The sequence below is a fragment of the Topomyia yanbarensis genome, chromosome 3 (genome assembly GCF_030247195.1).
Source record: "Topomyia yanbarensis strain Yona2022 chromosome 3, ASM3024719v1, whole genome shotgun sequence".
Lineage (NCBI taxonomy): Eukaryota > Metazoa > Arthropoda > Insecta > Diptera > Culicidae > Topomyia > Topomyia yanbarensis.
Genome location: NC_080672.1, coordinates 426,592,724 through 426,620,657, shown reverse-complemented (window position 1 = coordinate 426,620,657; position 27,934 = coordinate 426,592,724). Strand labels below are relative to the sequence as shown.

The 27,934-nt window shown below is 39.6% G+C and overlaps 1 protein-coding gene across 4 annotated transcripts in view; it reads right to left on the bottom strand.

Moving 5' to 3' along the window:
* LOC131688603 (protein ECT2) overlaps nucleotides 1-27,934 on the bottom strand; it is a 126,393-nt gene that overhangs the window by 58,863 nt on the left and 39,596 nt on the right. For all 4 annotated transcript variants that reach the window (XM_058972962.1, XM_058972960.1, XM_058972961.1 and 1 more), the window contains exon 2: nucleotides 282-507. In XM_058972962.1, the coding sequence (XP_058828945.1) occupies nucleotides 282-507 (226 nt within the window). The remainder of the gene's footprint in view (nucleotides 1-281; nucleotides 508-27,934) is intronic.

Genomic DNA, 27,934 nt, shown 5'->3' with positions numbered 1-27,934 from the left:
CCGGAATCGGAAGTCGGACCAAAATGAAGTTGAGCAACAACCGATGGGAATCACCTTTCAGTTAATACTTTGTTTGGAGCAATTCCATAGTCTTTCTATTTGAGAAAGGCCAAATCGTGGAACTTGCTCTCGATATCTAACGAAGATTTGTATAAATTAAAATTCAGATTACTCTCTTTTTTCTCAAAGGAGGCCAAAAGCGAGATACCATTAAGAACATTGATTCAAAACATCGGAAATACAATTTAAAAGCGAAAATTATCAGAGTAATATGCTCTTACCTATGTTTGGAACGGTAGATCGTATCGTACACTGGACCTTCAAACTGGTTCAGGATGAAGTAGGTGACATAGCTGGTATCTTGTACGTATTCGGCTCCTGTTTCCGACACGACAATCGGTACCTTGAAGGATTGTGCTGCGGCCAATGTGTCCTCGTCGTGTGCAACTGAGCCCACCAAGCAGATGCGGGAATTTTCCGGCGCTGGTGGTGGTGACATCGACTTGACTGAAATTGACAAAAAGGAAAGGGATTATTTTTTATATTGAACTACAATAAAGTTTGTCTAGTAATTGAAAATATGCTATAATAACTGTTAATTCTTCATTCTTACTGTACATATTGCGCACCCGAGATATCCTCAAACCCAAGAAACCAAAAGAAAATGAAAGGAATAGGATAGGATTATTCGACACACGAGCCACTATCCGGTTGGTCGGACAAGCTTCATTTCACGCTTCCTATAGGTAAAAAGTAATTCACTGTCAGAACAGTAACAGTGTCATTCAAAAATAAGGAACCCACAGCTTCAGAGCACTTAATATCAGCACGCTACTGGATGATTTACGATGCTAGATCCATCGTCCCTTAGTTACTGGCTCAATGGCGCACGCGATAGAGATTTTAAACAAGATCGTCCGAAACGCGAAAGCTAAGCAAGGGCTGCGGACCATGAGAGGGATGAAAGCTTCATTCCCTACACATCCATTAATTATCATTATCGTCTTATCGTTATTTCCACGAGCTCATTGCTTTTGCCTTTTTCCACTTCATTATGCTTATGTCTTCACAGATGTAGTAGCAGGGCGGTTGTGTAAACCAATCTGCTTTCGAGTACAGAAAGTAGTCAAGTATCAACCGATTCAGTTTGTGGCACACTTATTCAATTTTCATCCAATTAGGTGATCAAATAATCGAAAAAGGAGATATTTTAGTTACATATTCAATTGCTAATTGTTTGAATCTCAAATATTAATATTTATATATTTTCCACTTTAACAAACAGATGAGTTGTAGTTCAAATATTTTATTTTCGTTGTTGGTGACGAGGAATTGCACCACTAGATATGCAAATTTTGACTAGTCATGATGTAAAATTTGACGAGACGTTTCGCAGTGAATTTTGAATTTTTTGGGTTACCTTTATCACTATACTACGTCTATTTTATACTGTATTTATGAAATATTCTATCGCATACTATTATACTGCTATAAACAAACCATACCACTATCACACCTCCTAAAATACAGTCCGTGTGAATCATCTATCAGTCAACAATCGTTCGTGCCATGCCATTTAACGCCCCACCTACTGATGGATTGTTTTGGCTGTTAAATAATGCTGGAACGACTCAATTAATAAAAAGCTGCATTGCTGTAGCACATCATTAGCCGAGACAGACATCTTTCCACAAGCAGTAATCTGAGTACTGCTATACTGTATCATTTTAATATACTGGATCACCAGAGCATACACAATGAAAACAAGTTTTAATGCACAAACGATCAAACAAACGACCAATATCCAAAAACGAAAAAAAATGGTGAGGCACCACCAAAAGCGACACAATAATTCATATTCCGGTGAAGCAATAACCCAGATCATTTTGTTAGTTGTACTCACAGCGTAGAAAATTATGCAGTTGCTTTCTCGTGGATGCAAGCAGTATGTTACTTGCACAAAAGCATCTCATAGTAGACGAAAAGCTTTACGATTTTTTCAATTATTATTGTTATATGTCGATATGTTAACACTAAGCTAATGTTAAGGGGGCACTCTACTCTTAAGACCCCAAATTAAGTTGATTTTGATGCAAAGTATCTATTGAATGGATTTTGAATTTTCATTTTGAAGCTACATGGTTTTACTTTTAAATTTTATTATAAATTTAATCAATGACAATTCAAAGGCGCCAATGCTTTGTTTGATCTTCAAAATGAAAATTTAAAAGTCAAAATATGTAGCTTCAAAATATAAAAATGAAAATTCAAAATATTTTAAGTAAATTATTCCCAAAAAACAGCTCAATTTCGGACCTCGAGAGTAGAGGACCCCCTTAACGTGACCACCAATGATTTATCGAAACCGATTGATATTGCACAGAATAAAGCTGGGAAACAAAATATCAATAATTGTCACTGTGCAACACTAAAAAAAAGAAACTACCATCATGGTCACAATTAGTGCGATGATCAATTTATTGTCCACGAGGTGTTGACGTGACGCCGTTGGTAATAATCAGTAATGGCGTCGTGCAACGATATGATCACAAACATTTAGCACTAATGGAACTAATTACAATATAAACAATACCAAAGCGCTGTACTACGACATCATTCAGTATTAGATGTAGTATTATTTGATAGGGTGGATGTACCAATAGTCGCATGCTTAAGGAAATTTTTTGATAAAAAATCGATTAATAGACCTGGCAATGTTAATACATTAAACGAAAGCTTTCAGTCCCTGCTTCATAGGAAAAATATAAAGATGGCTTAATAACCAATTTATGTATTCAAAACCGCTTGACCCACTATAGGAACACATGTACCAATAGTGGTGCAATCGCTAATTTCGGTTCCTATTGTTGCAAATCACATTGCTTTCTTATGAGACATGCAACTATAGGTACACTACATCAACTATAGGTGCAAGGGAGCTCAAAATTCTAAGTAAATCATTTTTTTTTCAATAGTTATTTGAGCAAATTTCAAGGACAACAGTTTTATTGTCGCATAATTTTAGTGCGATGAATCGATAAAAAAATATTTGTTGATGGTTGGTACCTTAGTTAGGCGTATAACCCACTACTGCAACTATTGGTACACCTCAACTATAGGAGCACCCACCCTACAGACGCTACACTACAATCCCTTTGCGAAAATGTCGCCTTCTGTTTCGCAGTCGATTAGCAGCATACATACCAATTTAATTGCTAGTGCTACGATCCTACTGCCGCTGAGAATCAACTTAATACATTTAAATAATAATTGGGAAATATATGTACAACCAAAAACTAAACAAGCACAGAATAGAGATTGCTAACACTGGTCTAACTAATGTATTCAAATTGATGGGGTAAGTACAGGAACTAAGATGAATTAGGGCACAGTTACCCTATTACCGATACAATTGTAACAAAATATTGATGAATCAGAGAGTGTACGTAGTTTAGTTATTTATTTGTTTATTTGTTGAACCTTCACCAACAGACCGCTTGGCCCCAATGGTGGTTGCTTAAACAAATTACATTTCAGAATTGACATTATTTTAGCTTTAATGTAATTCCTTGTCAGGTTGAAGTCAAAAGCTGTCGCCACACTGTTAAAAACACGCTGAAGTCAGGTAACAGCGACTCTCCTGAACGGGACTCGCAGAAGAGTTATTGCGTAAAGCTCGAACACGAGCTTGAAGATCCAGGCGTCCGAAGATTGTAGGGCAATCCACCCTCGCAGACAGTAAGTCCGGGACGGCCAGGGATCGAGAGCAGTCCCTCCGGCTGCTTAGTGTCGAGCTGTATTAATTGACAACGGTTTTCGTAGCTCGACAGCTGAAATCTGTTTTGCCAAGGAAGATGTCGGAGTGCAAAGCGTATGAACCGGCGTATGCGTCCCTGAAGTTTTTCACTATTCGGAAGATGAACGCAAGCTGCCTTGATGCCTTATCCACAATGAATGATGTATGTGGTTTGAACGTTAGTGCTGAATCCATGATGACTCTAAGATCCTTGACGTGTCTTGGAATGCTCGAGTCGAAGAAATGGTAGTTAAACTGAATCGGATGGCGTTTCCGCGTGAACGTGGCGATGGAGCATTTACTCGGATTATAACCATTCTGTTTAGATCACATCATGTGCTAAAGCTCTCCAGTTCACTCTAAAAAACTCGGCAGCGGTATTATTGTGTCGTCGGCGAAAGAAGGCCCTTGTAATTTGATATTGACGTCATTAAAATAGAGGAGGAATATCACTGGACAGAGATGGCTTCCTTGTGGGATGCCGGAGGTAACGAAGAATGGTGCAGATAGGCAGTCCATAATACTGATTTGGAGTTTCCTTCCATCGAGGCAGAAACGAAACCAGCGCAGGAGTTGTCCACGAATACCTAGTTTGTCTAGCTAGGCTATTGCGATATCATGATTGCTTTTGTCGAAGACCGCAGATAGATCTTTGATGGCAACAAAAATATAATTATTGAGCTTAATAAGAAATTGTAGAAGCAGAAATAGTTGAATACCCGTTAAAGGAATAAATAAATAAAAAATATAATATATCATTCTTCATTTCATGAGCTATTCTTTCAGACAAATATTTTGAAGACGAAATGACGACCAGCAGCAACCTTCTGCATTTACGGTATAGCATCTTGCAAAACTTTAAAGTATACATCGGCTGTTACCTTTAGTCCCCGATCAAAAAAATGTGATGATCTCTGGAAACTACAGCTAGAAACACCACATAGTGTTAGTTCGGGTGAGATGCCGCACTCTCTATATCTCCTATATAGTCACTTTTGTACGGTAATATTATATTAAGAGTATGTCTTTCGAAGAATTACAATATTGCAGGTGTAAAATAATCCCTATTATTAACGCACAAAAATTTTATTAATGATTAATTGCATCACGAAGTACCGAAAATTTAAAGGGCCTCATTAAAACTTTGTTTTTTTTTTAATTGTTCGATTTTCTTGGTAAACCATGTATTAGTTGAATAGTTGGGACCTTTTAGAATCTCAAATGGTACATCTGTTATGATTTTTGACACATTTAAGGCTATTGAAAAATTGGTCATCTTTGCTCTTTCATCAGTCTTATTTCGTTGAGAAAGTGTGATTTGATGTGTCGCATGATGGTAATGACCTCTAAATCCGAATTGGTTCTCCGGAACCGGACACCGGTGTTTTCAGTCACATGACATCCAGCAAGGTAATCGACAATGACTTTTGTAGCACAGAAAGCATTCCTGTATGGTCACAAAAGAAATAAATTCAGATTTCACACGTTTTCATTACTAAACATCAAAATCAGATAAGGATTCGTTTTGAAATTACGAGGTGTACAGTACATTTCCGGTAATCTCTCCGGATTGGCCAACTGCATCCCTATCTCTTCATATTCACTTGATAGTGCAACTATTCCCCTAAATATAACCGTTTTTATATTGAAAATTGATTCACTGAATCAAAAGATATAACCAAAAATATGTAACAAAGTCGTCCCGGTGTTTTAAGGGTTAATATCCTGTTATGTGTTAATTTCTCGCATTAACGAGAATCCTAAAGAATTTCTTCAGTCTACTTATTCTAATTCACGACCATGCCCAAATCCGCTATGGTCCAATAACTGTTTACGGAAACTGAAACTATTGAGAGCCGCAGCCTTATGGAACTTCAGTAACCATCGAGATCCTATCTCAAAGCGTCAGTTTTCGTATGCAAGCACTAGTGACAAGAACTATAATCACTTGTTCTATTCCAAACATGTGATGCAAACCCAATCAGAGATTGAAAAGAATTCCAAACGTTTTTGGTCGCTGTTAACAGGTAAACTTAAGAAAAACAAACTGCTATCCAGTATATTTCTGGCGGAAAAACATCTAGTTCACCGAATGAAATCTGCAATATGTTTGTCGACCACTTTCCTAGTTTTGTTATGAGTACAATTGATTTTTCTGATGAAAATAGGGTTTCTAGTACCGGCCCTTTCTGGCGAGAACCGGTTCTGCGATACTCCAGCCCTAAGTACAGGTAGTACCAGCAAAATACCGGTTATGGAATATTTTTGTCAAAAAAAACTAAACCAATCTAACCTCTTATCTCACCCAGAGCAGAAGCGAACAATTACTCTTTTATAGTTATCAATAAATCAAGCAATCAATTCCTACTGCTTTGTTGTTTGTTCACTGCACAAAGAGTATAATATCGTTCCCTTGGCTGCGTTGTAAAATTAGAGCGCCACATAAGTGAAAAGATCATCTATTACGAGAATTACCATTGCGTTAGACATTAAACGAACTCGTATTAGACCAACACTGCACTGGGTGGAAAAGTTACTATTACTACAACATGTGCATAATACTGATAACGGTCAGAAGTTTGGCTGAAGCAGGAAGTATCATTGTGAAGAAAACCATGCAACCCAACATCGAGCGTTTGAGCCAAGTTCCCGTATATGTGGACGATGATTAAATCGAGGTACGTCTACTCGATTTTGCACCGCGCACCAACTCGGAATTCCCTTAAAAGAATCATGTCGAAATACGGAGAAATGGAAACTGTTTTCGTATGTATTTTTAACAGCGCTCATGTTGTGAGAAAGGCAGACCTTCTTACCGGACCTTGAGTGCACATCTCATATAATCAAACAACACTGATCGCAAACTCCGGTAAGATCCCTACGTGCCGTATTCCAATCAAGATTAGGTACTAAGTCGGCGAAGGCACAAATCCCCGACTATGTAGGGGAACGTGCCATTTGAGCCAATATATTCTGATTCCTGATTCCATGCTAGTTGTAAATACACAAGGTCATTACAAGATCGTTGTAATTATATTCAAATAAATAGGTAAAATATCCAATTAAAACACAACGAGTAATTAACCCTTGTTATACCACTGGATTAGGCTAACCTAATAGCGTTTTACAACAAGTCTACCATTTCAAAGAGAAAGAAAACAGGGCTGTAGCCCGAAAGGAAAAAGTTGTGTATCTCCACTACATCTACCCAGTTCGGCAGCATCAAATTTCGACAAACCGGGTGAGTCTAACCCGATGGTGTAACTACTTATTAAAAGGAGCCTGGTGTAACCAAGCATTAATATTCTAATTGTTCCTGCACGATATTTTGAAACACGTTAGTTATATTCTTCATAGAAAGCTTTGCATAGTTCCGAAAGTACCGGCACTTATATCTATTCAGTACCAGTATTTCGGTACCAACAATGGGTCAGTATGCCCGGGATTTGCTCTATGCAGCCCACTGAGATTAAGTTTCAATCAATCGCTGTGGATATTCCCAGTTTCTAAACAGGAATCAAGCGAAGCATCATAAACTAATCGGTGATCGACTGTTCAATTACATTCAATCAGGGACTCAAACACAAACTTGGTTCAGTTCACTTCATTCTGCATAAAGAATTTGGAGGACGGCTCACAAATTGACACCGTATATGCAGACCTAAAAGCAACTTTCGATTGCGTCGATCACATGTTACTATTGGCGAAACTTGAACGACTTGCTATGGCTTCCAACTATGTGGATTAGTTGACGTGAAATTGTGAATCAATGAATGATATGCTTCGTCAATACGTCCGGCGTACCACAAGGCAACAACCTCGGCCCGCTGTTTTTTTCCATATTTTTCAAAGATGCTTGTTACGTAATTGCTCCAGGTTGCAGGTTAATTTACACCGATCATCTGGAAAATTTTCTTATCGTCAGATCGATCCAGGAATCTTTGGAGGAACAAAGATCTTACCGGATAATGGTGTGTAAGAAATTTGCTACTAAGTGTGTGTGTGTCAAGAATCCAATTGTTTGGATATACAATGTGTCTGTTGAAATGTGCAGAACGACAGTAGTGAAAGACCTGAGAATGTTGATGGATTACTCCAGTATCGCGTCGAGAGCTAACAGGAATCTTAGTTTTATTTAGTGTTGCTAAGGAATTTCTTGATCCGTATTGCTTGGGAGCACATTTCTGGCATGATGAAACTAAATACATATGCCTTCCGTGGAACTAATCCACATTTATTCTTGTAGTAAATAGTCCTTTTATGGACATTTGAGCATATATTTCAACGCCAACTGCCACAGTGTTTCTTCACAACAGGTAAACTATTGCTGAACTTTAATGTTCCACATCTTGGTCCAAACGACACTCGTTACTTTCTATCACGTCCATTGTTTGATTGATTTTTCGGTAACTAATTGTATATATAAAAGAAAATCATTGGACGTTTCATAGATATTTCGAACAAGTTTTGAGTAATCCCAAGCTCGATTTCTTCAATGAAATTTCTTTTCTACTTCTTATTTGTAAATTTGATTTCAATAATCTGTTAAATATTAATAATAAGTTTAAGTTGTTTGACGACTGTTGTTAATTATTCTGAGGATGTTATCGGCTGAATCAGTCAAAATAAAACGGCAAAAACGAAGTATTGCTTCTTAATCCGATAGTTTCGGTGATTTTATTTCACCTTTATCAAGGAGTCTATAAAATGAAAATTTTTCCGTTACTGTTGTCTGTGGTTTTTTTTGTACTCACTGAAACGGTTCGTTTTTTTGTTAAGTGTGTTTATGTCCAACATAGGTTGTCCGGTGTGTGTTTATAATGGCGTCCTTCTATAGCTAATTTATTTTCAATGAAAAAATATATTTTATCCTGTACAAAAGTTGTACTTACTGTACATATGCGTATTTTTTACTGCACCGCACTTTAAAATAATCGGTGTTTAAAAGCTCGTCTTGTTTTAGTGCTTTTATAGCAGCGAAACGCGGGTAAAACTTTTGCGCAGAGCGAGAAACTGTGGTGTTATCTTTCCTACTTGTCTATTACTTTTGATTCGATTATAGCGTGTGTGTTTGTGTGAGTGTGTATTATTGCTGTTTTGTGATCATATACTATTGCGTGTTACATTGGTTGTCATTTTTCGTTTGTTTTGATTCTCAATATCTAGAGTGTGAATAATTCCAGCATAGATGGAATTTAAACCTTCTGTATCTGTTCGCTTATTAATACTGTTTTGCTAGTAATTATGTGGCATACTTCTATGTAGGGAAGTGCATGTGGTTTACAGTTTTTGGCTAATATGCTAGTATTTTCAAAGTCGAACCTGTGATTGTGTGTAATACTGTGATCCATTAGTGCTGTTTTCTCCTTTAGATAGGCAATTTGTATTTCTGTCCGATCTATCCTGTAGAAGTTTGTCATAAGTATTGTAGTGTGTCTTGTGTCCGCATATCCTGGTTTTTAGCATATTTGACGTCATTCCTATGTAGCATGAACTGCACTGTTTGCATGGAATACTGTAAATAACGTTGCTGTGGTGATCGGCTGGAACGGGATCTTTAATTTTTGTGTAAAATTTTCCAACTGTTTTTATGTTTCTATGTGCAAGTTGTATGTGTTTGTAGTCGTTTTTCAGGTGTTTTCCAATTTGGTTTGATAAGTATGGAATGTATGCTAATGACCGGTAAGTAGTTTGCAGGGTTTTATCGGTAGTCTGAAGGGTGAGTATGTTGCGTTCGTACATCCTATTGATGAGTCTATGTCGAAGTTTTTTTGGGTAGTTGTTAAGACTGAGTTGTTTATCTATGATGCTTATTTTTTCGTCGTCTCGCAGGTTGGATGACAAATAGTTGGCTCGATGAATAAAATTTTTGGCCATGTTTATCTTTTGATGGAGCGGATGGAATGAATTGTAATTCAAAAATCTGCCACTTGCGATGGGTTTCATGTACCACTCTGTTTTGATCTGTTGATTCTGTTGTCGTATGACCAGCATGTCTAAAAACGGTATTTTATTGTCCACTTCCAGTTCATAGGTGGATTGAATGTGACTATTGTAATTGTTGAAAGTTTCAACAACATGTTCTCGTTTGTCCTTGTGGATTGCCATTATTAGATCATCAACATATTTTCTGACAAAAGGTGGTTTGAAAGATAGTAGTCTTATTACGGTGTCTAGAAGTGTTTCCATGACTAGGTCAGCTAGGGCAGGGGACAGAGGGTTTCCCATTGCGGTTCCGAAAACTTGTAAGTAATGTTGGCCATCGTATTTGAAGTAGCTGGAGTCGATACAGAATTCATCTATTTCCATGAAAAGGTCCCAGTTGATGTGCGTATGTAGCTTGATATCGTCCCATCTATGTATGATATCGTGTACTACCAGGGCTTTTGGGATTGACGTGAACAAAGCCGTCACATCTAGGGGTATGAGTATATAGTCCGGTGGGAGTGTTATAGTGTTTATGAAGTCGCAGAATGAGAAGGAGTCTTTTATGTTGTATGAGCTATTGATCGAGTTCTGAATGATTTTTCCTATCATTTTGGAAAGGTTGTATGCTGGGGCGGTCATGTTAGGTACAACGGGCCGGAGGGATAATCCAATTTTATGCGCTTTTGGTTGGCCGTACATTCTTGGACACAGAGCGTTGTATGTTGTTATTTGTGCGGATGTTTTTCTGTCTATTAACTTTAGATCAAAAAGACGTTTTGCAAAATTATTGTTGATTCGTTGAAAACGTGACGTAGGATCGCGTGTTATCGGTAGGTATGTTTTACTGTCACTAAGCATGGTGCGCCTTTTTTGTTTATAGTCGTGTGCATTGATCAGGACCGTTTTATTTCCTTTGTCCGATTGTATCACATATACATCAGGATTGTCGCGTAGAAACATTTTGGTTGCTTTGGCAGCTCCTTCGCAGAAAACAGTCAATTGGTCCTTCTGCGTGTGGTGTTTGTTGTAGTGGATGTAGTTTTGAATCGAATTAGCTATAGCACATCGCGTGCGGTCTTGTACGGTTGTATCCGGATTCGTCTTAAGCATACTTCCTATGTCGGCGATTAGATGGTAGAAAGGTACTTCATGGATGCTGGTAATCGGGAGTGCGAATTTGTGTCCAAGGCTAAGTAGCGTTTCTACGTCAGGTGGAATGTGTTTGTTGGTGCCATTATGGATAGCTTTTTTATTGTAGTTTGGAGGAGATTGATTGGCTGATTCTGTTGTGCGCCGAATAATTGCGTCAAACTTCTTTTTTGAGGCAGACGATCTTTGCAGAATGTTTTTAGAGTGAAAACTGGATTGACTTTTAAGAACGATGTGGTGATCTCTGTTGGGATACAGGAACTCTGGATTTGTGTAATGAGCATTGTTTGTTGTTCTTGGAGGTTCTTTAGTTTGTTGAAGGTGTGTTGGATCTCTATATTCAGAACTGATTTTTTGAATCTTGTGATGCTCTTGCTTAGCTTTTTAGTGTAAGGACTTTTCTCTTCGAGTAACGGAAATACGAAGCGGAAGTTTGTGGTGATGTGAGCTGGATAAACGCCTTTTTTGCGACAGCGTACGAGGAAAGATTTTCTGTTGGACATGCTTCCCAGCTTTGAGACTATATTAGCGTAGTCTTTGAGCATGTTCTTTGCTTTCACACCATAATTCTGCTCTATGTTTTGATAAAAAGGGACGCTGGAAATAGTGGCCATATTTAGTATTACTTTAAGTTGTTTGACGACTGTTGTTAATTATTCTGAGGATGTTATTGGCTGAATCAGTCAAAATAAAACGGCAAAAACGAAGTATTGCTTCTTAATCCGACAGTTTCGGTGATTTTATTTCACCTTTATCAAGGAGTCTATAAAATGAAAATATTTCCGTTACTGTTGTCTGTTTGTCTGTGGTTTTTTTTTGTACTCACTGAAACGGTTCGTTTTTTTTTGTTAAGTGTGTTTATGTCCAACATAGGTTGTCCGGTGTGTGTTTATAATGGCGTCCTTCTATAGCTAATTTAGTTTCAATGAAAAAATATATTTTATCCTGTACAAAAGTTGTACTAAAAATAAAATCACCGAAACTGTCGGATTAAGAAGCAATACTTCGTTTTTGCCGTTTTATTTTGACTGATTCAGCCGATAACATCCTCAGATTAATAATAAGTTGTCTCGTATAACGGTACGACGTTTCCTCTACTTCCTTCAACAATTTTTCATATACTATGGAATCATCTGATACAGATTACCTTCCTGAAAAAAATGTAAACGTACAGTATTCTGACAACCCAACACAAAAAGTAGCATTTAGTTTCTCCGGCTCCTTGCACTGTGACACTTTTGAATCTCCTTGCGATGCGAGGCATATCGTTCTTGTCTAATCTTGTTTCACTTTAACACAAAGTTTCGTTTCACGGTTAGTTGAATTAACTAAATTTTGCAATTTACACTGAGCCCTTGTATCACCAAACTACCTTCTCGCCAGAACAGAATCTTTTTGTTTCTGATGGACGCGACCGATACCCCTTACTAGTATCCTAATTTTTTCCCGTCTCAAAGTACGACCCATCTTCTAGTGATGGGGAGAATGTACGTACCATAACACCACTTGGCACGTGATGACGATTCCCTCGCTACATGGTAGTTGCCTGTTCTGCCAGACTGTTCCACTAGCATTTTATACATCGGGAAGCGCCGCCAACAGAGCTGCTACAGGTAGAGGTGGAAAGCTACATATTACACGCTCCAGCACCATGGAGAATTGTCTGACTTTCCTGCTTTTATACTATACACTCCTGCGACCTGTCCGGATGACATCTTTCCGAATCGTGGTAGCAACCTGTTGGAGTCCGGGCAGTACCTTCGTTTCTTGCGCTTTCGTTTGTTGTTGGTTTTGGAAATCCAATTAGTGAAATGAATTTTACGCGGTTCGTTGGGTGATCAACACGTGAAAAATATTTCTCAATAGCAATTTTCCATCCACGCTACTGCTTTGTATCGTTCGGACCTGAAGCGGTACGTGATGAGAATAAAGTGTAGGATGGTAGACAGGAAGATGTAAAGTGTGGGGAAAATGTTTTTGTATCATTCATCGCACTGGAATATGAGTGATTTAGTAATTATTCCAATATGAACCAAACCGTAGTTCAACATCTCATTGTCCATGCTGCAACAAATGTGCTAAATCCTACATAAATATTTGATAACATAGCCTAATATCTTGATCACAGGTAGATTACATGCAAGCTCAGGAAAATCCGAAAAGCGAGTACCAATTGTTCAACTCAATTCATCGTCAGTGCGTAATAAATGGGTTTGTGTGACAATTTAATCGGATTTTTTTCGGTTTCTGCTTTATCCCTTGGAGGCAAGTGGACTGAATTTTCAATGGACCCAATCGTGATGGTGAATAGCGACTACATTGACCATTCAATAGAACGACAGAAGACCCGTCCAACAAAGTACGCAAAGCGCAGTTGCGGTGGTGATTGCGAGCCGTCAATTTCCGTTTAAAAGCAAATCAATGCCTTTGCACTACGTTCTGTAGCGGAACTAAACCTATTATTTTCGCAACCAATTTTTAGTATGTAACAAAATTGCACGGCTAGTGCAATGATCCTTTAAACACTTAAAATCGTTCCTGAGTGGAGTTCGAACATACGACTGGTTTATGAAACCGACTACCTTTACCAACCATGTTGTGTTTTTTGCTAATAGCTAAACGATTCGCTAACGCAAAACGATCTATCTATAGAAGGTCATAATTTTTACCGTCTGTACGAGCGGACCGCTCTGTTGAATCGTGAAAACATCAACCCGAAATTTCTATAATCCGATTTAGGTTGGTACTAAATTAATTGAAAGCTTGCCCGTAAAGGCTTCAATCGGCGAGTTGTGACTCCAACGACTGCAATGTTGTACATTTGTGTAGATAAAACATAGACACCGGTAATTTTGCAGACTCCATGAATGATGAACAAGATTAAACATTGAGAGCAGATTAGGTGGGTTCCGGCTTCGCGGATCAATTCATTCAATAACATCTAGCACAACCACATCCTGAAAGGCTTGGGCTTGGACGTGAATGGACGCGGCGACAAATTGTTTGTCGTTCGATTGGCGTCAGGTTGGTCTTGAATTGTGTGCATATCAGTTGAAGCTATTATTTAGAAAGGATTTAGGAAGTGTGGTGTTATTACAAGTGGCTACAACGCAGTAGGATGCACTAATATATAATTTCAGATAGGTTATGGAGCAATCACGCTAGTGCTTGGCGTGCATCACGTTTAGAAATTCTAACGAAGTTGCCTGTTGTGTTATTTGATGTCGAACTCAGTTTTTTCTTTAAATTGCTTCGGATTTTTAACTATTTTTTGAGTTTTCTTGAAGTTCCGATTAACGATTTGCCAATATTTTTCAACTACGCGCAATTCTGGTAAATTTGGAGGGTTTTTGTCCTTGGATACGACTTGCACGTTGTTCGAGGTATACCATTCCTGAGTTATTTGCCGCATTAACAAGACACTAGGTCATACCAAAACAGCACGAAATAACTGTTCCTTCAAAAAAGGCAACAAGCGTTTCTGTAAACATTCCTTGACGCAAGTATCTGGATTAAGCCAAATATTTTTTTTTTTTTTGGAAGCTTTGACAATCTTTTCTGCTTAAACTAACTGATTCTAACTGATCCTGATTTCCTAGAAGTCGGTAGAAGTTCCCTGAACACTATAACATTTGTCACAGTCAATTGAGCACGATTTTTCCAAATCCATGTGCGAATATTTTGTATTTTTCTTATACATGCTTCGACGCCATTTTGACAGCTGAATGTAAAATAGCAAAAACAATCGCCGGCTTTCTACATTGATATGCATGTGCCGTCAAGTTGTAGTTGGTTGTGAAGCATCAGAGCTCAAACGAAGGTTGAGACATTCATTCATTAAATGAACAAATTTTATATTCTCCTGCTTTTGAGCGTCTGTCAAAATTTCCCGGGAAAACCATCGGATATTTTTCCGAGCGTAGGGTAATTTGGGGAGAGATGCCGCACATTTCTAAAAATATATCCTGCATCAAAGTAAACCATTCAATAATTGATGAAATCATTTTTATCAATTTTATAAATAATCAAATTTCCGCGAACATTTTTTTTCGAGAGTTGTCCTACTGAAGCTGTAGAGCTAAGTTCTCGGAGGGGCTCCCCGTCATAATCACTCACTACAATTTGCAGACGAGACAGGCAATGTCGCCCACTAAAACACTGCATTAGGCCAATTGAAGCGGGCCGTTATTCTGAATGTGATATTCATTGTACGGTTCAGGTATGTGCGGGCGTAGAGACTCGCGATCGCGTGTATCATCGCGAAGGGCTTGAACATTTGTACGTTAACGTGTTCGATCACGTGTGCGTTTGTATGTTGCGTGTGCTAACGTGTATGTAACTTCGCGTGTATAAATTCTATTTCATAACCGTGTGCTTTTCGCATATTCGCGTGTGTTCTAGAATGCTCGCGCGCGGAACGTGAATCTGATACCTTATTTTTCGTGTTCGGTTCAGATTCTAGAAGCAAGTGGGTTCTTCCACATCACTAGAGTTCCCAGTCATGTCGCCGTAGAATGTGTGGTCTAAAGCTTTATTTTTCGATTGGTCCAACTGGATGTATAGACCTAAGTTGCTAGAATGAAAAGAAAAGATTTCTGGACGTGACCGATTCATGACCGCGCGCGTTTGCGGGTTCGCGTTTGAGACTGCGTTTGTAACTTCGTACATACCTAAACGTTCACATAATTACCGGAGTGTTATCAAGTTTGCGCGATCGCGGGCATAGGTGTGCGTAGATGATTACGAAGGGCTTAAGCGTTCGTATGTTGACGTGTGCTCGCGTGTATGTGACTTCACGTGCATAAATTCGATTTTGAAACCCTGCTGCCATTCACATATTCGCGGACCGTCATTCTGATATTTATTTTTCGGTGTACGGATCACATTTTGACAGGGAGTGAGTTACCCAATATCACTAGAGTTCCCGGTCATGTCGCCATGGAACGTTTTGTCTAGTGGATTAATATGGACTTAGACTGTTGGTACCGAGGATAGAGACTTCCAGATGATCTCGATTCATGATGGATCGAGCGCGGGAGTGTGTAGGTTGACGCTTGAAATCGCGTTGGTAAGTTTATGAGTGCTGAGACGTTCACCTTATCACCGGGGTGTAATCATATTTGCTAGTTCGTGGGCTAAAACTACTTCAAAAATCGCGAAGGGCTCTAACGTTTGTACGCTGACGTGATTTTGTAACATATTTGCGTATGTTCTTGAATGGTCGCGCGAATAGTGAGTCTGATATTAAATTTTCGGTGTGCGGTTAAAATTCTGGCAGAGAGTGGGATCCCTTATATCGATAGGGTTCCCGGTTATGTCGCCATGAGACGTGTTGTCTAATAGGTATGAGCGTATTTTCTTAATTGGTTCAGCTGAAGGCATGGACCTAGGCTTCTAGGATCAAGGATAGACTTCAGGACGTGACCGATTCGTAATCGCGTGCGCGAGGGCATTTTTGTAGGTTCCCGCTTGAGACCGCGTTTGAGAATGTGTGAGTGTTAAGACGTTCACTATCAGCATCTTTTCTGACCCAGCTGAAGGCAACGGTAGAATGGCAGTATATGACTCGAAAAGAAGAAATAAAAGACAATAGATGAGAGACGTAATAGATTAGACAGGAACAAGATACAGCTGAAGTTATGATCAAACACTGCTAACACTTTAATAGTCAACCACCACACATAGCACATCCTTTCTCAATTATCCATTTGTTATTGGTTGATTGTTGGTTGTGAGCTGGTAAATAGAGGAAAGGTATAGAATAGAAAAAGGCTCATATCCGCCCACCCGGCCTCCACGATACACCACTATCGATACACCACTATCAACATCCTGAAGCGGGCTTCTTATATAAATCAGTAGCCATAATGATTGGTGAATTATTAACATGAGAACTAATTAACCTCTCATGATAGAACTTGGTACAAATAGAAACTAAAAAGAGCGAAGGTCCTTATATTTAGACAACTCTATTGAATCCATTGGGGCTTGATGATGTTTACAATACCGTCAATCCCATCAACCTGCGAGAAGGATGATGCATATTTCCTTTTCTTATAATAAAAATTATCCATGTAATATTCATGGCCAAGCATCGATTTTTGCATATCCACTACCCTCCCCTAAATTGTTCAAGTGGTATTTGGATGACCCCTATGTGGAGCCACCGTTCGTAGAACTCAAATGGGGCGTTGCTTACAATGCGATAATATGTTCGCGAGACGATCGAATAGCACGGACCAATCAGAGCTTAAAAAATGGACATCCCTGCGTGAACTTGAAAGGAAACGATATTCGATTCATGCCCGCTGCGATGAATGAAATTTTTGGTTCGTTTCACTCGTCATTCGTTCTCCCGGCGCAGCGCATTTAGATTCGGACATGTTCGGTTTCAGAAGCAAACTGAATTTTGTTTTCATGCTACCTCTGAGAGGAATTATTGAGCAAAAGTGCACCAGATATACGCAGTTGACCTATGCTCGAAAATGTAGAAGTTGCCAATTTCTGCTTCCAAACCGTAATAATAAATGAATGCTTTCGTTGGTGAAGGAATTTATATTACCTTTGCACTCAAATATTCCATTCTGCATGAAATTTCAGTCAGATGGAAAGTTAAGGTTGGACGAGGGCAGTTTTTTCCCACACCGTGTGTTAGATCTTCATAAAAAATCAATCAGCTTATGTAGAATGTTGTTACAGTACTTTTTCAATTTACGAAATTCATCAAATCAAATTCTGTCGTCGTCCAGTTAAATTCCCACAATCTTCGCGCACTTCTCGAGTGCAATGCCCCTCATTAAGGAGATGAAAAATATCATTTAATTCGAAGAGCTTTCCTTCGGCCAACTGAACGTCAAAACTCAAACGGGACTGTTATCTCTTCTTTCTGAAAATTAATGAACAATTTTGTTTAAAAAACACCTGCTCTTTTAAAACATAAATAAATTTATTAATTCTCCGTAACTAACCAATCGTTTTCAAATGGAATTGATAGATTGTACATCGAATTGCAATGCTTGAAGACATTTTGGTTTGAAGACAACCATTTTTGTTGTAAAAATCACCGGTACAAACAAAAGTGAGGGAAACATCAGTGCTACGGTAAAAATGTGCTCCAACGAAAGTTTCAAACATTTCTAGGACAATGCATTTGCGAGAAATTAACACTTCAAAAGATAATTTAAGCAACCCAATTTCTCAAAAGCCACCCTACCTTTAATCTTTGAATTAATCATAACAAATTAATTTTCAATTCAATTTCAATTTAATTTATTTGTGTTATTATATTTGAGGGGAATTGTGCAAGTAAACTTCACACATCTAAACAGTCGATACTTTGAACATCCAACCACAAGGACCACCCTAATTCCATTCATTTGAAAAAATCGCCAAAAAACTAACAAATTTGCCAGACATTATAAAGCTAAAACAAACTATATGGGGGCAAATCATAGTCATCATATGGATGACTTTGGGCGAATTGCCTGCAATGGTTTTTTGGTTTCCTATTATTACTTGGAACGTTCTGCAGGAAACCTTGCAAAAAACTTGATAGTTTTCCGCCAGTATATTCCTGGTAACTCGTTTATAAGATGAACAAAGGATCAACTACCATATAAGCTTCAATTCCCATCGTGAACATCAAACATCATCGAACGGTGCGTTATTGACTCGCGTCATAAAAAAATAGCTGAGCTCTATCGCATGTATATGCCGCTCGCCTGGAATGAATTGCAATTTGACGTTTACAAGAACAGCGTGGCTCTAACCCACACTCCGGGTACCATTCATGCACGTGACTGCCAAATGAGGCTAACTGAATTATGCCAAAAGTTTCTGAATGATGAACTTTATCATTTGCAATGCTATACGCTAGGCAAGCGTTGGTACGAGGCGCCAACCAAAGGCAATCTTAAAGGACAGCCTTTTGATTATGATTAATTGATAGAGTTTCCACACGCCATGATTTCCTTCAACATGGCGATGCGGTACGATGAAAGTACACAATCACGGTTTCTGTCGACCTCTTATGTTTCGCTGCGCACGGAGCCTATGGCACTTCTTTAGACGTCTTCTCATTACGGAGAGGAAAAAGGAGCAAGGAAAATTAAGCGAGGGTTTTCCACATCAGTTTCTAAGCTTCTTAGAGTGGACTTCATTAAGCTCTCAGCTTCCTAGTTAGACATAAAGCTCTAAGATGATAAAAGAGTTAAACCGGAATAGACGTAATTGCAGTAATTAAAATCAATTTTTGACATAGTGGGTTTGTGAAAGTGTTAGGAAAAATGAGTCCCTGCAAATAAAGAGGATATTCGATTTGTGGCTCAGAAGAATCAGAGCTATATTTCACAGCAAATGAGTTGGATCGAAGATCTCCCGTCACATCTACTACAAAACAATTCAGTCACCCATGGATTGCTATCTGATATCATTAATCACACGTCTACAATTAATCTCGCACATTGAAAGCATGCTACAGTAGATCAATACACATATGCAACCCTTTCAGTTCAACAATATCATACAAACAATCTCACAAAGTACATTCCGAATACCATGAAACCGAATACCGACCCGTTCCAAGTTCAGCTAACCAGAACTAGATTTTGCACTATATCAGTTATGCCATCTTGACTAGCTGTTTGTCAATCAATAGGTCCACTGGACCACTGGCATACTGTAGCTGATGCGGCAATTGATGCGGCAGCTGACTGGGCCATTGCGCTTTGATGCGCCTCGATTTGGAAATTTATAGACACGGGAATCTGCACTTGACTTGAAATACGATCTTCTCGCGCTGTTTGCCAATTGCAATAGCTGCGGTGAAGTGTGATGTTCTATCTAAGCGTGGCCTCTTGTGAAGGTGAAATCAATCAGAGTATGAATAGCAATGCCAAGGTGGGATGGGGAATTGGTGGGCACTAGACCGGCACAAATAGGGACTTTGTTTTGTCAGAACAACGCTCAATGATTGGTTCCATAAACTGTATGCCAAATATAATATTGTGCGGTTGCTTTTGGTTTACTGATAAGAATATTAAAGTTTGTATGTGAAAATATATGTAAAATCGGCAATTAATAAGGGGCTCACCTCATCAGTAGTTCATCAAAAGATATTAAGGATTTTTTTAACATGAAAGCAACAAGCGAAACAAATGAAACGAATTCACTGCAAGATTCAGATCGTAATTTTTAACTGAAACAAAAAAAAATGAAATCCCCTTTATTTGGAAGGCTTTCCTGCATAATATAGACTATTACGGTGACTGAAAGTTGAAATTTTATTTATTTTAGTCATTTAAAAAAAATGCTCGATTTTTTTAGCATTAAGTACGTGATTAATATCGTGAAATGAGATTTTTGATGCACTTTTTTTAGTTCAGTCCGTAAATGATTAATTATTTTTGTCGTGGCTAACGACTTTCTTACCTTTCAATATAGAGGCCCCTTTTCAAAATTTCAGAAGAAAAGTCGTGTAAGGCATGGAACGTTTATATCTTTTGAAGCACTGCATGGATTTAATCAATTTTTTTGCCAATTTGTCGAAAATATGTTCAGCAATGTTGTAATAAATTTTGGAATATGTATGACATGCTAATGCATTATTAATATAATAAAAAACTGCTTTGAAAAAAAAATTACTCGGAGGTGATGAAAGTTTTCAGCTCATCTCGGTCAGAGCCGTCAATACGGTGCACCAACTGAACACCTTAATTATGCAAAGTTTTAAATATAAATCCGCTACATATTTGTTTCATTATCAATCGTGTTGAGCTGTTTCGAGCGAACGAGCATCGCCTCAATGGGCTGATAAATGCTAGCAAAGGCAATTATTTTCAATTTCTAATGGGTTAGAAAATAGCATTCACAACGAAAATCCGAATTGTGAAACACCTGACCGAAATCCGTTCGTAATTTATTACTACTAAATTCATGCAGTGAGTTGCAAATTTTGAACAAAAAGAATTGTGATATTAGTCGGTTTCTATTAGTCAACCTTGTTGGATGGCCGGAGATTATATTTTAAAATCGAGAGAAAAGGTGATTATTAGAATTCAGCGACTCCGTGAGCAGATTATAATAACTAGTTTGTACAGCCCCGTGCTAGTAACGGAGGCCAATTGGAACAAAAATCTCTCACCTAGTAAACACTTTCTTTGGAAAACAAATTGACCCTTATCAGCGGACATTCTCCTGTCATGCCGATTGTTTCGGTACCGGAGCATCTGTCTAGTTGGCGGCCGTAATGGAAAATTTTGCTAAAAACATCGGAAACCAGCAGAAAACGCAGCCGGTAGAAACAAAAAGAATTATCCCCTGTCAGCTGCATCGGGCCATTCGAAATGACGAAGAGCTGAGAGAATTTCTCTCCGGCGTAAGGATTGCCCAGGCTGGTGTGTTGCCCAACATCCATACCATGCTGCTGTCAAAGAAGACCGAGAAGAAGTAAGTTTTTCTTTGTTGGCAGGCGAAACGATGCCGAGATGAAAATCGAACCTGCCCTGGATGATCGTCAAGGGCTCGAGCGGCTCTATGTTAACGTGTTTCTCGCGTGTGCTAGCGTATATATAACTTGGCGTGTATGAATCCGTTTTTAAAACCGTGTGACCATTCGCATATTCGCGTGTATTAGTGAATGATCGCGCAAACCGTGAATCTAATGCTTAATTTTTAGAACATGGCTCAGATGCTAGAAGAGAGTAAGTAAGTGGATATGAGAGCTTCCTTAGTTTAAGTGATCCAATTGAAAGCATGGACCTAGATTTCTGGTACCGAGAATATAGACTTCTGGGAGTGACCGATTCATGATAACGCGAGCGCGGGAGTTTGTAGGTTCACGCTTGAGACTGCGTTTAAAAATTTATAAAAAATCATTATGCTGAGACATTCACCTTATCACCGGGATGCTATGATGTTAGCGAGAACGCAGGTGTAAGTTGCGTGGATGATCGCAAAGGGCTCAAGCATGTGTATGTTAACGTGTTCGTCGCGTAAATATTACTTCGCGTATATAAATTCGATTTTTTTATCGCCCTGGAACGAGTTGTTTAGTGGATATAAGGGTAATTTTTTTGATTTGTTTCACCTTGAGGTATTGGACGTATGCTATTAGGGTCGAAGATAGGGAGTTGCGTACATAACCTATTCAAGATCGCGAGAACACGGGTGTTTATATGTTTACTCCTGAGACCACGTTTGTGAATTTATAAGTGCTAAACCGTCAACCTAGTCGCCAGTGTGTTATCCTCTTTACGAGATCGCGGGCGTAGGTGTGCGTGGATGATCGCGAAGGACTCGAGCGTTTGTATGTTAATGTTTTTATTGCTTGTGCTAGCGTGTATGTAATTTCGCGTATATACATTATTATTTATAACCTTGTGGCCATTCGCATATTAGTGTGATCCTGAATGATCGCGCGTGAACCGTGAATCTGATGCTTAATTTTCAGTATATGGTTCAGATACTAGAAGAGAGTGAGTTCACTAGAGTTAGACGGTGTTGTCCAGTGAATATAAGCATCATTTTTCTATTGCTCCAACTAAAGGCATGACTCTAGACTGCTAGGATCGAGGGTAGAGACTTCCGGACGTGATCGCTTCATGATCGTGTGAACGATGGGGAAATTTGTAAGTGCTAGAACGATCACTTAATTACTAGGGTGTTTTATTGTTAGCGAGATCGCGGGAGTGTGTACGTGCGGATGATTGCAATTGAATGTTCGCGTTTGTGACCAGGTTTGTGGTATCGCGTAGGCTACGTTTGTACGTTTCGAATGAGATTGTAACCGTAAGCAATTTATTCTATTAGTAAGTGTTAGTATGAATCTAATTTAAGTTGTAGTAATTAAAGGGGAAATTAACATGCCGAATGAAGAGAGAAATCAAGTAGAAGCGTATAAATTGCTCGCTTTTTTAACATGAGTAGTGGAAAAACAAACTACTAGAAGTACATCAAAACAGAATATTGAAGTAGAATAAAAGAACACATCAAACTACTTGAAATCGTCTAAATGTCAGCAAATGATTCTTATTTATCATTAACGACAATTGGTTTCTGTTAGTTTTATCATGCTATGTTGACCGGAAATGGATGATTCACGTACGTCGTTTAATTAATCGTGCTTTAATTTATTCAATCTGATCTTTCTGGATGAAACTCGAAGGCACGAATTGAACACCGGCAGAAAATGACCAACGAATCCTAGGAAGGAGTACTCACTATTCTATCATATACACCAGTTGTGTATCCATTCCCTGACCCAACTGTCATAAATGCTCAGACGAATACATACACAAATAGACATACGACTACCACATAACAATTGTACACTAGTACTAAAAACTTCAATTATTAAAACACAATAACTAATAGACTTTTTTTTTCCAATTCGTTTATTTGATAAGGCAGGTTTGCGTTAGCTTAAAGGTGCCAATTTTGTTTTGTTTTACATTTTAAATTACTTAAAACTAGGGGATTACATATTGATTAGCTATACATATACAAGGGGGTAATATAATTTTCGTAAGATTAGGGGGTCATTTAGTTTTTATGGCAATATGGTTTGACATTTTTAGCAATGAGATTATTGGAGCAAATAATGTTTAACTAAGGGGGAAAATTTATACGGCTATCTTAAAAGTAGAAATAATTAGAGGGCGTGATTAAATTTTGTAAAGATTCGGAGACATTAATTAGAGTTATTTTATGTGGTAGTAGAGTTGGGCATTTTCAACGAGATCATATAATATAATAGTTAAAACTAGAAAAGGCAAGAAGAGCTAAATGCTTCATGAAGATATTTGAGGGGGGGGGGGGAAGGAGTGTTACTTCTGTGTATAAGAGTCAGGGGAAGTAGGGTGGACAAACATGGCAGGGGGAGAACATTATTTCAGTTTCCGACTTCGGGAGATCAACGGATGGATTACAGAATCAGGGTGGCCTTCATCAGGAAGAATCATGTACTGGGACGCCGGGTGGTCGTTCTTAAGATGGCAGGGGTTTCTCCAGACGATTTCGTAGTGCGGCTCAGATGTTGATCGGCTACATTTCGAGTTGTGCGTGTGATGTTCGTGCTTTAGGTCCCGTGTTTGTTGGCTCATTTGACAGGGATGTTTTGTGTCGCCTTGGAGTCGCATCAAACCATCGTGGGTGTATGGTACAGGTGGAAGAGAGCGTTTCTGAGAATAAGGAAAAAGGGGCAGTTAAAGTTGGATATTGATGGTTTTTATGAAGGTGTATATAAGGGACAAATAGAGGACATCGCGGCTGGCCAACACATCTCGAACCGGGACGTTGGGTGGTCTTCCTCGGGCCCGGAGGGTGTCCATAAGCCGAGACCTGGCGAAACTGTACTCGGTGCACGCCCAGACTATGTGCTCTATATCGTGATAACCGTCGCCACAAGCGCAGATACCACTCTCCACGAGCCCAATACGTCGGAGATGTGCATCCAGCGTGTAATGGTTCGCCATGAGTCGGGACATCACACGAATGAAGTCACGACCCACATCCATCCCCTTGAACCAAGGTTTCGTCGATACCTTAGGGACTATCGAATGTAGCCACCTTCCTAGCTCCCCATTGCTCCACGAGGTTTGCCAACTTTCGAGGGTTCTCTGATGAGTAATACTGAAAAATTCGTGGAAGCAAATTGGTCTTTCAAAAACGTCACCTTCAATGGCACCCACCTTAGCTAAGGAGTCCGCCTTCTCATTGCCCGGAATGGAGCAATGAGAAGGGACCCACACCAAGGTAATCTGGAAAGATTTGTCAGATAAAGCACTCAGTAGCTCCCGTATTTTCCCCAAAAAATACGAGGAATGCTTTCCATGTTTCATCGAGCGAATAGCGTCAATAGAACTCAGACTATCCGAGACGATGAAGTAATGGTCTGCGGGTAATGTGTCAATGACTCCAAGGGTATACTGAATAGCAGCTAGTTCTGCGGCGTAAACTGAAGCAGGGTCACTGAGTTTGTAGGAGGCGGTGAACTTTTGATTGAAAATACCGAAGCCAGTGGACCCTTCGAGGTTTGATCCGTCAGTATAAAACATCTTAGAACAGTCGACTTCTCGGAATTTATTATAAAAAATATTTGGAACCACTTGTGGGCGTATGTGGTCCGGAATTCCACTAATCTCATCTTTCATGGATGTGTCGAAGAAAACAGTAGATTCAGAAGTATTTATGAAATGCACACGGTTGGGATTGTAAGAAGAAGGATTAATATTTTGCGCCATGTAGTCAAAGTACAGGGACATAAAATGGGTCTGAGAATTGAGCTCAACAAGCCTTTCGAAATTTTCAATCACCAACGGGTTCAAGATATCGCATCGAATGAGCAATCGATATGAGAGTTCCCAAAATCGATTTTTCAGCGGGAGAACGCCCGACAGGACTTCGAGACTCATCGTATGGGTCGACTGCATGCACCCTAAGGCGATACGCAAACAACGATACTGAATTCTTTCGAGTTTGATGAAATGTATGTTCGCGGCGGATCGAAAGCAGAAGCATCCGTATTCCAGTACCGACAGTATCGTTGTTTGATACAACCTAATTAGGTCTCCTGGGTGGGCACCCCACCACGTTCCGGTTATTGTACGAAGAAAGTTGATCCTTTGTTGGCATTTCTGTTTCAGATACCGAATATGGCATCCCCAAGTACCTTTTGAGTCGAACCAGACCCCTAGATATTTTACTGTGAAGACCTGAGCGATAGTTTGACCCATTAATAGAAGCTGTAGTTGTGCTGGTTCACGCTTCCTTGAAAATACAACTAGCTCAGTTTTCTCCGTGGAGAATTCGATACCCAGCTTAATAGCCCAAGCAGACAAATTGTCCAGGGTATTCTGTAATGGTCCTTGTAGATCGACAGCTTTGGGTCCCGTAACAGACACCACGCCATCGTCTGCAAGTTGTCTTAACGTGCAGGAATTGTCAAGACATTCATCAATATCGTTGATGTAGAAATTGTATAACAGGGGGCTTAGACATGAGCCCTGGGGAAGGCCCATGTAGCTAAATCGTGATGTCGATAAGTCACCATGCGAAAAATGCATGTGCTTTTCCCACAACAAGTTTAGTAAAAAGTTGTTTAAAGTCGCTGAAAGACCATGCTGGTGCAGCTTCTCTGAAAGAATGTTGATAGAAACTGAATCAAAAGCCCCCTTTATATCTAGGAACACTGATGCCATCTGCTCTTTACTAGCATAGGCCATTTGAATTTCGGTTGAGAGCAACGCAAGACAATCGTTCGTCCCTTTGCCTTTGCGAAAGCCAAACTGTGTATCTGACAGTAAGCCATTTGTTTCGACCCATTTGTCGAGGCGGAATAGGATCATTTTCTCGAACAACTTCCGGATACAGGACAGCATTGCGATCGGTCGATACGAATTGTGATCGGAGGCTGGTTTTCCTGGTTTTTGGATGGCGATGACCTTCACTTGCCTCCAATCGTGTGGGACAATGTTAGCCTCAAGAAACTTATTAAATAAGTTCAACAAGCGTCTCTTGGCAGAGTCTGGCAGATTCTTCAACAAGTTGAATTTGATTCTGTCTGGCCCTGGAGCTTTATTGTTACACGACAAGAGAGCAAGTGAGAACTCCACCATCGAAAAAGGTGTTTCGTTCGCGTTATCGTGAGGGGACGCGGCGCGGTAGACCTTCTGTGCCGGGGCGGAATCCGGACAAACCTTCTTGGCGAAATCGAATATCCAACGGTTTGAATATTCCACGCTCTCATTAGTACTGTTTCGATTTCGCATACGTCGGGCTGTTCCCCAAAGAGTGCTCATCGATGTTTCTCTCGTTAATCCGTCGACGAACCGGCGCCAATAACCGCGTTTTTTGGCTTTCATCAAACTCTTCATTCGCTTGTCCAACGTCGCGTACTGTCGAAAACTAGCGGGTAACCCGTCGTTCCGGAAGGTCTTAAACGCGGCGGCCTTCTCTGCGTACACGTCTGAGCACTCTTTGTCCCACCAGGGATTGGGAGAACGTTTTTGTATGTTCGCGCCGGGTACTGGCTTAGTCTGAGCTTGATTCGCGCTGTCGAGAATCAAGCCAGCCAAAAAGCTGTACTCTTCCTCCGGAGGAAGTTCTTGAGTAGATTCGATGTTGTCGGATATCGCGGCAGCATAGCTCTTCCAATCGATATTTCGTGTGAGGTCATACGAAATATTGATTGTTTCCAATGGCCTTGAGCCGTTATTGATTGAGACTACGATCGGCAGATGGTCGCTACCGTGGGGATCAGGGATTACCTTCCACGCGCATTCTAACTTTAGCGAGGTCGAGCAAAGGGATAAATCTAATGCGCTTGGGCGCGCAGGTGGGGGAGGAATCCGTGTCATTTCACCCGTGTTTAGAATTGTCATGTTGAAGTTGTCGCAAATATTGTGAATTAAAGAGGAACGGTTATCATCATAAAGGCAACCCCATTCCGCACTGTGAGAGTTAAAGTCGCCTAAAACTAGTCGCGGTGCAGGCAGGGATTCTATGATGTCATGTAGCCGGCGATGCCCAATCGCGGTGTTGGGGGGAATATATATGGAAGCTATGCAAAGATCTTTGCCTTTGGTTGTTACTTGACAAGCGACAACTTCAATACCTGTTATCGAGGGAAGGTTAATTCTGTAGAAGGAATAGCGCTTTTTGATCCCCAAAAGCACTCCTCCATAGGGGGTGTCTCGATCCAGGCGAATAATATTAAAGTCGTGGAAGTTGAGATCTATGTCGGAAGTTAACCAAGTTTCACATAATGCAAATGCATCGCAACTCAAATTATTTATTAAAATTTTGAAGGAATCGATTTTCGGGATGATACTTCTGCAATTCCACTGTAGAACAGTGATCAAATCCGTGACCTCGTTCGATGAGTTAGCCATCGAAGGATACAATCGCTGAAAGGAGGGGCCATTTAGCAGTCAACTGCTTCAAAAATGTTCTTACTGTAGGGAGAAAAGCTAACATAAGACTTTTAATAGGATCAGTTATATTGAAAGTTTTTATTATCCAGTCCACAATGTCCGAGAGTTTGATAATTCCAGTGCCGCGATT